The sequence below is a fragment of the Anarrhichthys ocellatus genome, unplaced genomic scaffold (genome assembly GCF_004355925.1).
Source record: "Anarrhichthys ocellatus isolate YVR2014 unplaced genomic scaffold, GSC_Weel_1.0 scaffold30, whole genome shotgun sequence".
NCBI classification, from domain to species: Eukaryota; Metazoa; Chordata; class Actinopteri; order Perciformes; family Anarhichadidae; genus Anarrhichthys; species Anarrhichthys ocellatus.
The window spans coordinates 5,687,937-5,699,599 of record NW_022280060.1 but is presented as its reverse complement, the minus strand read 5'-3'; the positions used below and the strand labels follow the sequence as shown (position 1 = coordinate 5,699,599).

General features: G+C 40.1%; 2 protein-coding genes across 2 annotated transcripts; one reads left to right on the top strand and one right to left on the bottom strand.

Moving 5' to 3' along the window:
* Positions 1-37: 37 nt before the first annotated feature.
* On the bottom strand, positions 38-2,202 carry micos13 (mitochondrial contact site and cristae organizing system subunit 13). Its single transcript, XM_031864355.1, has 4 exons — positions 2,040-2,202; positions 1,583-1,739; positions 835-892; positions 38-565 (listed from the first exon to the last, which is right to left on the bottom strand). Exons 1-4 carry the CDS (start codon positions 2,066-2,068, stop codon positions 468-470), a joined length of 342 nt encoding a protein of 113 aa, XP_031720215.1. The 5' UTR covers positions 2,069-2,202; the 3' UTR covers positions 38-467.
* A 1,893-nt stretch (positions 2,203-4,095) lies between these two features.
* On the top strand, positions 4,096-9,579 carry hsd11b1la (hydroxysteroid (11-beta) dehydrogenase 1-like a). Its single transcript, XM_031864118.1, has 6 exons — positions 4,096-4,244; positions 7,001-7,131; positions 7,338-7,541; positions 7,619-7,712; positions 8,184-8,349; positions 8,497-9,579. The coding sequence occupies exons 1-6, from the start codon at positions 4,160-4,162 to the stop codon at positions 8,678-8,680; spliced, it is 864 nt and encodes a 287-aa protein (XP_031719978.1). The 5' UTR covers positions 4,096-4,159; the 3' UTR covers positions 8,681-9,579.
* Positions 9,580-11,663: the final 2,084 nt, after the last annotated feature.

Genomic DNA, 11,663 nt, shown 5'->3' with positions numbered 1-11,663 from the left:
CAGCTTCCACAACAAATCAAACTAAAGACTGGACGTGTTTCAAGATGGATGTATTGTTTAGTCACAAATGGTGAAACTGCATATATAAGACAGACAGACAGACAGACTCTTCAGAACATTTGGGTAGTTAAGAGAACAAAGGGGAAAATAACTACTGTATATTAGACATTACTGAGCAAAATTAAATATGGTGGTATACACAAAAATGAAAATGTTTTTAAAAATAAATTTAGCTTCCTAGCATTATGTACAATACAATGCCAATATCCTTTAGAGAACCCCAGTACCCTTTCAAGAGAGTGCCCTCCATGCAGCTGACTTTCACATAACTTCTTTTTGTCTGTTTTCATTCATGTTGGGCTGTTTCTTCTTTCTTGGGAGGGACAATGTCTGAAGAAGTAACGTCATTATTTAAGTGCAAAACTCAAAAAGATTGATAAATGTCAGGCTGTCCGGAGAGTTCCTGTTCACTTGGTGAGGTCTTTCAGGTACTGCAAACCCTGATTTGTGTATTTAGTTGCGTTTGTTGGAGCCTCCGAAAGAGATGAAATTGACTGCCGCACCCCTGAAATAAAATAAAAGAAATCAATGGTTTGGGTTTGAGGCATTGAAAACACATTTAGGTTGTCAACCAAATTAAAATTAATCATATTAGTGATGCTGAAATCAATTACTGCCCCGATGAAATGCCAACAAGACAACTGCATCGGACAAGTAAGGTGCATAACCACAATTTCAAATCTGGGCTCAAAACACAAACTCATGACTTTATCGAATGAGTGACCTTTCTTTGAAAAAAAAGCAAAAGAAACAAGCTTTTCATTCAGCTCTTACCAGAGTTCCACGCCTGAACCGGGGAGAATTCAACCTTAGGTATGGTTGGAAGCTGAGTCTGCGGAGAGGAGGAGGGCTCTTTAGTTTGAAACAGCACAGTGCTTTGTCGCTGTTAAATAGAGCAGCATTTGAAAACCAGTACAGAGAGAGATATTGAAGTGAAATGTGAAAGATATCATTTTTTGGCTTCATGCGGTTAAATAGTGCGCCAGGCCTACCAGTGGCAATGAAGATGGAGGGCAGACAGTTTTGTGCAAAAGTGGGCATATTACCCCAGAATACCACGGGATTAGAAATATGAAACATTATGAAGTATAATTGGAATATTCTGTAGAAAGAACACACTGTAACTTAGTTACCGACTACTAACTTTACTGAAAATTGTGTTGTTTTTAGTCTACCAAAGAGAAATAAAGGTATCTTTGTGTCCAGATTACAACGGCATTACTGCCTCTTCATTCGGAAATAAACAGGCAAGTTGCTTTATTTTGATTATATTACTATCGTTGTTGCTTTTAAAACTGATTTGTGTAAGCTATGCACTGTACATACTGTGAATACATTATTATTTTCATTGTATAACTCCATGAGGGATGGGCCATGAGATAGAAGGACACTTAAAACATAAATCTATTATTTCATCTATTGTGTGAATCATTAAAACCTTTGTATATGACACTGGCTTGTTTGCCTACTGCAGAGTCATTTTGGGGGAAAAGATGTATATGCAGCTTATCTGTAGCATTACCTCCAGGCCAAAGTACTTCATCCATTCCTCTATGGCGGGGGGTATTGCAGCCTTGGCCTTCTTTAGGGCTTCTGAGCCCTGCTCACTGCTTCCCAACAGACCAGAGTCACAGGCGATGTACAGAGCTCCTCCTGCAATGGTCAACTTAGTGGCCAATCTGAAAATCAAAGAACAAATGCATTCAGGCTCCAACACCAGATAGCCCGCCTCTGTATCCAGTTATAAACATGTCAAACTGATAACAACACGCGTATGTAATAATGTTACTAGTTAGTTATTGAGCCAACTAGTTATGCAACCAGTAAACACAGTGTTTGAAGAGGACAGCTGGAAAGCTCTCGGGCAAACTGACAGCAACGTTAAACTATTAGCTAACATGCTAATAGTGCAGCTGGCACCTAGCTAACTACAGCAGCAATGACTTCAGGGAAATTGCGGGTGGAATAAAAATACTAACTTCACTACGGGCAAAATCCTTGCCGCCATGGTCCACAACGGTGTAGTTTCCTTTTAACGTAACGTTACTGTTGTTCCAGGTACGCCTAGGTTCGCTTAGGTGAAGGCTATCGGGATAGCTCAGGCTATTACTGAAGGACAACCCCGCTTGATCGCTGCGCACGCAGGTTGTGTCAATAAAGTTTTACTTTTCAAAAGCCAACGCTAACGTTATTTAAGAGCCGCAGATTCGTCTCCTCTTTTTTGCATCTATAGCGATTACAGTCTATGGATTAAAATCACAATTTCGGCAATTTACGGCCAAAGGAAAGAGATGTTTTTGTTGTTTTTGTTTTTCAAACAAACAAATAGAAGTAGGTATTTCTGTCTGAGAAGCAGGTCAGCCAGATGTATAGGGACAGATCAAATAAGGTAGTGTTGAGAACTCTTGTTTCTTGTTCTTTACTTTTTCTGTTTTAGTAGATTTAAAAAAAAAAAAACTATATTTACCTTACTGCTATTCTATTTTGCACTGGTGTGATTTCCTATACACGTAATACATATTACTCTATTCTATTGTTCAGATATGTTTTATATTTTTTATTGGATTGTTTTTTGTTGTAATCTCTGGCACAAGAATTTCCTTTGGGATTACTAAAGTTGATCAGTGGTGGGCCGTCAGGGCCTTCAAGGCCTTCTCTGCTGGCCTAAACAGAGTCACAAAGTTATAGCTATTTTATAATTTAATAATTTTTCATAAATACACTACATGTGTAATTTATAAAATTATTCTTCCCATTATCTTATGTTCTTATTGCACAGCTACAGTCTTCCTCAGTTGCTCTGCTTCCAGCACAGCTTGTTTTAAGTAGAGCTTTTATCCAATCAGATTTCACCTCTGTGTCTCTAGGTAAGAAGAGAGGCCCGAGGCCTGCAGACTCGCAAGTGGATCTCTTTGCAGTTTAAGTGAATGGGGACGATATTGTTGATTGTCATAGTCTTCAACCAATCAGATCTTTAGTTTGACATGTTGGGCGTATTCTTTGACGTGCCAGAGCCTGCTAGCTGACCTACAAGTACGTCAACATTAACTCGCAGCTCAGTTTTCAGGTGCAGCGCTGCAGTGAGGTGCAGCATGCGCTGTGATTGGTCAGTGGGCGATATTTAAGTGAACAGCATTTGGTAAGTGAAGTGCGTTTGTTTGTTTACATCTGCAGTAACGTTACTACTGTTCATTTGTCTATCGTGTGGTTTTTATGAATAATATTTGAATGGCTCGTGCTCTTGTGTGGTGGAATGCGTGGATCTGCTGCAGGTTTGCTGGGTTGATTTGTCATGCTTTGTTGTCATATAAATATATGTGACTGGTTCTTGTGAGTTTGTCATTGTGTTAATTACATTGATTTTGAGTATATGCATTGTCTGTTAATGACGCTGCGTCCCGCCATGCACGTATTCATGTATCTGCAGTTTGTGTTTTGTAGGTGTTGAGCTTCATGTAATATTTTATTTCACTTGTCAAATGTTGCAGTGTTATGTGAATATGCAGCTTTTACACGAAACAAATAACCTGTAGGTCATAATGAGGTTATTCAACTGTAGAACAGCAATGAAGGCCCAGGTATAAAATGTACGGCCGCCACTGAAGTTGATATCTTATCTTATTTTATCTTAATGTTTTAATTGGTAATGGGTGGAGGAGGAACTGATAAAGGACTTACATAAGATAACACTATTCAAGTAAGGAATGGAAACTCCAACATGAATGATTACATTAATACTACAGTGGAAGAGAAGAAAAGAGTTCACCTACAACAGAATAATACTTGTTTATTGAAATTCAAATTATGCACTTTAGACAACAGGAACGATTCAAATTGGTTTATACGAGCAGTCAGTGAAGTAGCCAGCTCTGGCTGCCACCCACACTCAGTCGAAAGCCTGGTCCGAATCGAGCTCAACAAAGCTTTTATTCAAAAAACACACCCACTTTACGCACGCCACGAGAAATGGACAGGAGAGATTACATGAATGGCCCTTTAGTGTCCTCACATTCCCCGCGCGAGGCAGCTGTGGAAAGTGGTGGAGTTGTTGCGGACACTTGGTGCTTAAAAAAAAAGAAACTACCAACAAGTTCACAAAATGGGAACTTTCACTAAAGTCTTACTAACTGCTGCTTGTGTCGCTTTCCTGGCTGTCAAGTGGACTGCGCACCGTTTTGACTCAGGTAAGAGAGACGCAAGATCAAAGTGGACTTATCTAAAGTTAAACTTATCTAAGTTCATTTTAGTTCATTCGGTCTTTAAAACCTACGTTTATCAGGTTTGCTGTAAAAAAGGACTCGATTCTTGTTCTGCTCGGCTGCTGCCGTAATTAAATCCCTTCCAGTGTCAACAACGAATTCCTTTTTATCAACTGCTGACAAAGAGTCTTACATGCTTTTATTTATTCCCAACTTAACGCACATGTCGGAGCCATGATGTAGTTTGTTTGTTTTTATTTCTATCTTTTGAAGGACACACTAGGTGCATTTACACATTTATACTCCACAGAGTTGGAGCATTAATGTAGAAGTGCACATAGATAAAGTGGTTTGTTTGTAGCCTCGAATACGTGTCCGAAACCAGTTCTCCCGGTCGCCCCTCAGTGGCCTCAGTGGCTTCGTCCACCGAAGAGCTCGTCTAAAAACGTTTCCATCTGTGAAAGCTTCTGTGAATGTGTTATATATGCTTTTATTCATATTGTATTTATTTGCATTTATCTGATGTCTCATGTCTTTTTGCCTTATTATAATATCTGCCTTCTTATGTTTTATTTCATTTCTCAAAGCACTTTTTTGCTAAGAAAAGTGCTGTAAGGGTGTTATTATTATTATTATTATTTATATTGTGTCAGTACTCTTGACTGTTGGCACATAAAATATGAAGCCCTGTACAATGTTCAAGAAGATTAAAAGACAAAGTCTTTTAATCTTTATAATAGTCTTTTCTTGATCATTTCTTTGAATTACCACTGAAGAATTGAATTCATGAATGTTGAATTTTCCCTGCAAATCTCCACAGAAATTTTTATAGAAGACAAATATGAGGGAAAGGCCTCTGTAGTATTGACAGTGGAGATACGCTGTCATAGAAAGGGGTTTGTTCTGAACAGTATTCTGTTGAAAGTTTTCCGCAAACCTCTTTGGGAAATATTTTTTGTGAGAGTTCAAATGAGGGAATATTATAGTTATTGCAGCAAATTAGGTTTGTGATATAATGTGCAGTGGCAGATTACATCTGTTCACTATCTGTAAGCATTTATCAAGGTATAAGGCGAAGGCACAGTAAATCCTGAACAGGTCGTACACGTTATCACATGACACAGACACAGACAACCATTCACACCTGCAGGCAATTTAGAATCAACAACATACCTAACCTGCATGTCGTTAGCGAGGCAAAGCCCACACAAAATGCTCAGACCAGCAGGTTCGAATCCGTAGCCCTCTGATTATGAGGCGACAGTCTCCACCACACCACCGTATCATACCTGGATAGAGAACATTAACTGGCCAATTTAGCAGAATTGCTATGTGCTTCTTTTTTTAAAAGACGTTATCTAAGTTGTCTTGACTGCTGATCTGCTTCCCCCCCCCCTTTCCAGAACCACTCGGTAGCATCTCTCTAATGCACCATTAATGCGTCTATTTAATGCAAAAATCATCCACAATACATTTCTCGTGTTTTTAATGTTTAACTCTCCTCCAACATCTCGTTATTGTTGAACATGAAAGTATTCTGTGGGTTGAACGACTGGAATCCACATGCTGCCGAAAGGACTTGAATCGGTTGTGTGTAGCTCAAGGCTGTCGGATAAGCAGCCATTAAGACATTTATAAAATATGACCTCAGTCCATTTTACTACATTATGATAACCATATCATCTAATCAGTGGATCAATATTGTACAGATAAAGTTGGAATGTTGCACATCAGCACGACGTGTACTGCCTCATCACGTGTACAGTGTGGACGACATAACGGGACCGCGCAGCCTCAACTTCACGCTGCAAGTCTTGAATGTGGACCGTGCAAACTCATCATGTAACAGCGATGGGATGCTCGCTCAAAATGCCTGCATATAACGAGGAGGAAAGTTTAAAGCTCCCCTGGTGGGAGTTTAGGAAAGGAAGCACAAACTGAGCGAGTAATTGGTGATAAGCTGACACGCTTTCCGCTTGTGACCGAGGGAGAACGCAGCACTTATCCCTACTGTGAGGAAGGCAGTGTACAGTCCAGTGTCCGCAAGTCATAGAATTACATATAGCTTGAGTCAATGGGGTAGTCGTGTGTTTTCAACAATTGCGACATTATATCAAACTAACTACCACGGCTGATACTATAGCTTAGTACACAGCACGGGTACATATACAAGGGACTATTTGACTGTACAGAGAAGGGACAGACGGTTGTGGCTACATCTCTTAGCTCAGTGTCAGAGTCCAATGAACATTGGGTCAAAACTGTTTAAAAGCCCTTTCAAGTGAAACGGCCGGTCTTGACCTTTGAACGCGTTTATTGCTGCTGTTTGCATTCATCCTGATGCACCGCAGGACGGATGTAGCACAAACAGACCTGGAATACAACTGCACATGTTGTGCTTCCCGTGTGTTGCAGAATGACAATAAAGGATCCTTGAATCTTTATGTTCTTGTGCTGAAGGATTCTAGATAGAACGGGGATCGTGGGTTTACAGAGTTGATGTCAGATAACAGTTCAATGTCATCAAAGCACTTTCAAAACTCTGTCTTTTTTTTTTTTTTTAATTACCACATACAAATGGATATTTACCAAGTTTATATCACACACCAGTTGGCACAAATACCTCCCAGGCAACATACCTGTAACAGTGGCACTCAAATTTAAATGTTTATTAATTTCAATCAACGCAATTGTGGTCACAGCACATATCTTTTGTTTCGTGCGTTTCATTTTTCTCTCAGAATCTCTCAGAGGTGCGAGGGTATTGGTGACTGGGGCCAGTACGGGTATTGGTGAACAAATGGCATATCACTATGCCCGCTTTGGAGCCCAGGTAGTAATTACAGCGAGGAGGGAGAAAGTGTTACAGAAGGTTAGTGAACTTAACATTGTAAAAAATAAAGCTCAAACCACTACGTGTATCAACCACTAGTTCTGTTCTGTGTCCATAGTAAGACATAGTCTGGACAGACAACAGCTTGATTGTTTATATGTAATAACACTCGATCTTCATTTGGTTTTCTTTATACTCTTTTCTGCAATTGCACTGGATCCTTTCTGTCTCATCACTGCCTATAGGTGGCAGAGAAATGCCTGAGTTTGGGAGCCCAGAAAGCTCTCTACATAGCGGCAGACATGGCCAGCGACTCAGACCCCGACAAAGCTGTAGATTTTGCTCTGGAAAAACTCGGAGGGTTGGATTACCTGGTTCTCAACCACATCGGCCAGAGCCCCTTCAGCATGTGGGAGGGAGATGTGGAGCACACCAGGTGGCTGATGAAGGTAGCGCAGCGTTCTGATGGTCTATCTGCAACATAAAACGAGGCGAATGCACAGATCTTTGTGTGTGCTTTCCAAAGGTCAACTTCCTCAGCTATACTCAGATGGCTTGGAGAGCGTTGGCTTCCCTTGAGCAAAGTAAAGGAGCACTGGTGGTTGTTTCATCGCTTTTAGGTAAGTTTATCATATTTATACACGTTGATGAACGCAAACTGTGAAACATATACGTATGCATGCAGTATTATATAGTTTTCACCCAGTAATAACAAACATTGTGGAATTTGGGCCTCGTTATTTTTACATTATTGTTATATTAATACTCATATTATAAACCTGCTTTGTACAGCACTTTTTCATATAAAACATTATATAAACAAATTCACCTCAAGATCCATTTATGAGCTGTTCAAATTTCCATTTTTTTCTTAGGAGTTAAAGGAGTTAGATGAGTTTCTAAGTATACCACAGCACATGTAAATACACAAGGGAAGTGTGTCCTTTTTCAGATACTGATGAATCCAATGAAAGTTCCTAATTTATACTTACACACAAGTTTAAACCTGTGAATGTCATAAATTAAGCCAAAAGAAGGCCACAATAGATTTTTATGTTTTTACATCCAACTAATATATTGATGCTTTACAGGTAAAATGCCCAGTCCCTTCGTGGCACCGTATACCTCAACAAAATTTGCCTTGAATGGTTTCTTCGGGGCCCTTTACCATGAGCTGGCTATGAAGAAAAGCAATGTGTCCATCTCGATATGTACACTGGGGCTCATTGACACTCAATCAGCTATGGAAAAAGTCAGGTCAGTCAAGTCCGAATGCAAAGTGTCTCACAGCTACATCAGAGCAATCGCTGATACTTGTATATTGAATTGCTGCAACGTATTTGGCATCATGTTAACAACTGCTTTCCACAGTAGTTAATGGCAGTGCTTTTCTGTGTCCTGTAGGGCAGTCACAAATGTACCAGCCTATCCCGCCACAGATGCAGCCTTGAACATCATCATTACAGGAGCCACGAGACAGCCGGAGCTCTTCTACCCCTGGTTCACCCACATTGTGACTCTGAGCAAAGACTGGTTCCCTTCCTTCACAGACTATATCATGCAGAACTCCTACAACTACATCCCATGAAAAACATTAATTCTGTAATTGATGTATTCCGCTACCCAAATTTAGCCTTGAAATTCTAGCATACACAGACTTTTTGCCCCAATCTTTAATTTTTTCAGATGGAAAACTTGCGACACTACATGAAAAAACATTGTTTTTTCATGCACTAGTCAATTATGATATTTTGCTGCCATGACATGTCTAATTTCAGACTGGTGGAAAGAAATCACCCAAAATACACATTTAGGTTTATATTCTACTACTTTGTCTATTTGCATCTGTGGATTTGTCCTAAATGACTAAAGTTAGCATTAGATAATGCCTCATTTATATATTTATACACAGAATTACTTGAAATTAAAAAAAAGTCTTAATGTGAGTAATCAACTGGAGAAGCTTTATTGTGACACCTACTGGTAACTTTTTCTCAAAGTGATTATTTTTCTCAGACTCTGAGCCAGAAATCTCCACATCGGAAACACCATAACACCAAACATTCCAGTTTCATTCCTCTCTATATTCTGAATGTCTTGACTGAGAAGTTTGTTCATATATCATTCATCGCCTGATTTACACAACTCTTTATTCCTGAAAACATGGAGAGAATGGCGAGTGATACAAAGACATATCCAGTAAAAAAAAATGTTGATTCTAATATGTCAACAAAATTAAACAATATTTTCAAACCTGGCTTCTTGCAATATGTATGCAAATATAAAAATGTACGCAAAGTAGAACATATTTAATAAGATATTGTCTCCTTAAACACTAGGCTGCCAGGACACCTGATAAGTGATTTTTTTTTTATTCATACAAAAACATTCAGCCATACAGACTTATAGGAATCAAGCAAACACTCAATATATACCCGTTGAGAAAGAGGCATTACCGTGAGGATCGAATAGTACTTTGATTGTCCACGTGAGGGCAGTAGTGCCAAAGTAGTGAAATCACATGACTTCGTCCTTCTACAGTGAATTCCTTTCTCTGTTCAAAAAAAACAATAAAAATCCTTAATAGCAGATCATGCATTTGATGGCGTTGTGGTAAACTAGTTTGAAATTATTCTTTATATTTGTCCTGGTATTCACAGATTGAATCATCTGATTTTTGGTTGTTGCTTTTTTTAAAACCTCCATCGCCATATCAATCCTCCCCCTGATCCTTTTCCTGTCTCCACTGTTCTCCACCCCTGGATTCCTCTCCGTCTCCATTCTTCTCTATCTCACTCAGTTCCCTCTTTTTCCAAAGTTGGCCACAGTGGGCGTCGCAGACTTCCTACAGAGCAGGACTTTTTCCTCTTTGTGTCTTTGTTCATCATCCCCCAAATGCACCGCAGGCTTCCCTGTGAAGCTGTTGGCTCAATCCATCCTGGTGGTCTTTTCTTCATTGTAATACACCCCAGAGGTTGTACCCTGCTGATAAAGTGGTTTCTCGACTGCCTACCCAGAGTGAGTTGTCATTGTCGAATGGCTCACCAAAAATTATAGTGCGATTTCAAAATCGCACTATAATTGAGAATATTATATTGAGAAACAAAAACGAAGTGCACTTTCTCCTGGATGCGTATAGATGACGCTCCTAGAGCAAGTGGCCGTGAATCTTTAATCTGAAAGTTTGCACAGTGTTCTCACACTTTGCTTTGTGGTCTATTGATATGACTGATGGGGGAACAGCATTGGAATACATGTTCTCTTTGTCTTTATCTTGACACTCTGTGATATAAGAGGATTGTGGAGGAGATGGTATATTCTCCCTTCAGATGCCGTGGAAAAAAATAAAACTCCTTTTGTCTCTTTCTCTGTCACACACACAAATATGGTGGGGCCTCCCGGGGAGGAGAGCCGGCGTGGCCCTGGGAGAACAGCCAGAAACACCTGCAACAGATTAGTGTTTCTAATGGCAGGTAATAAATCCTCTCGCCCTTCTCTAGCATCTCCATCTCCACCAAGCATCTCATAGGCTGAGGAGCATCCACCCAAAAAACTCACAAAATATAGCATGAAACACTGACACCTCGGTACACCCACGGCCAAATTCATTCTGTCTCCCTCTGTTACTATCAACTGCTGCAGATTAAACTACACTTATGTAATGTCTATGCTACGGTTCAGCGTCGTGGAGGTTTTCCCCAGGGTTTCACACTTGGCTCCATATCAAGATCAAACATTTTCATCATGGCTGCAAACAGCCAAGGCCGAGACCAAAGCTGAGGCCGGCTACTTCACTGACTACACATAAAACCTGAAAAGTGGCAGAATGATTGGCCATGTTGGACTCTTACTTCCAGAGGTTTGTAATGGAGGTTGAATTCTGCTTTAATGCCCGTGACACAGCGTATTATTTAATCCCCACGTCGGCCGATAAAGAAAGACAATCTATGTGTGCGACAGTAGTAAGCTCATACGACATGTAAAATAAGTCTATAACCCTCTTCCAGATAGCACACCGTATGTCCTCGCTTTTTTATTTGCACACGACGTTTGCTGATGCAGCAGAAATTTCACGTTGCAGACCATAAACAGTCACCTATCCATGGCAATAGTACAGTGCGCCGCCACCATCAAGCGCCAATTCCAATTTATGATTCTTTCTTGTGCTGCTCCTTTGAGCACAAAGGACACTGGTCCACAAATCTCCACCCAGCTTCATCCATCAGTTACTTTGAGCGCTGCAGAAAGAGCAGCCTTGATGTACACAGACATGCGTCGTGTCATGCGTGCTGGCTGGCCTGTGTGTATTACGTGTGTGTGCGTGTGACATTTATCATCCACTGGCTTGGGAGCGGGCGACCAGCTGCTGAGAATAAGTGGAAGTGGGAGAGTAAACCATGAGGTGAGGTTAGCTCACTGATGTATTATTAGGAGACAGCTCTCCTTGAAAAAAGAAAAAGATTAAAGGAGCAGTTGGATTTACGTACTGAAAGAAACTTCACATGCATACATATATACATATGTGTATATATATACATATACATATACACATACATATATACATACACATA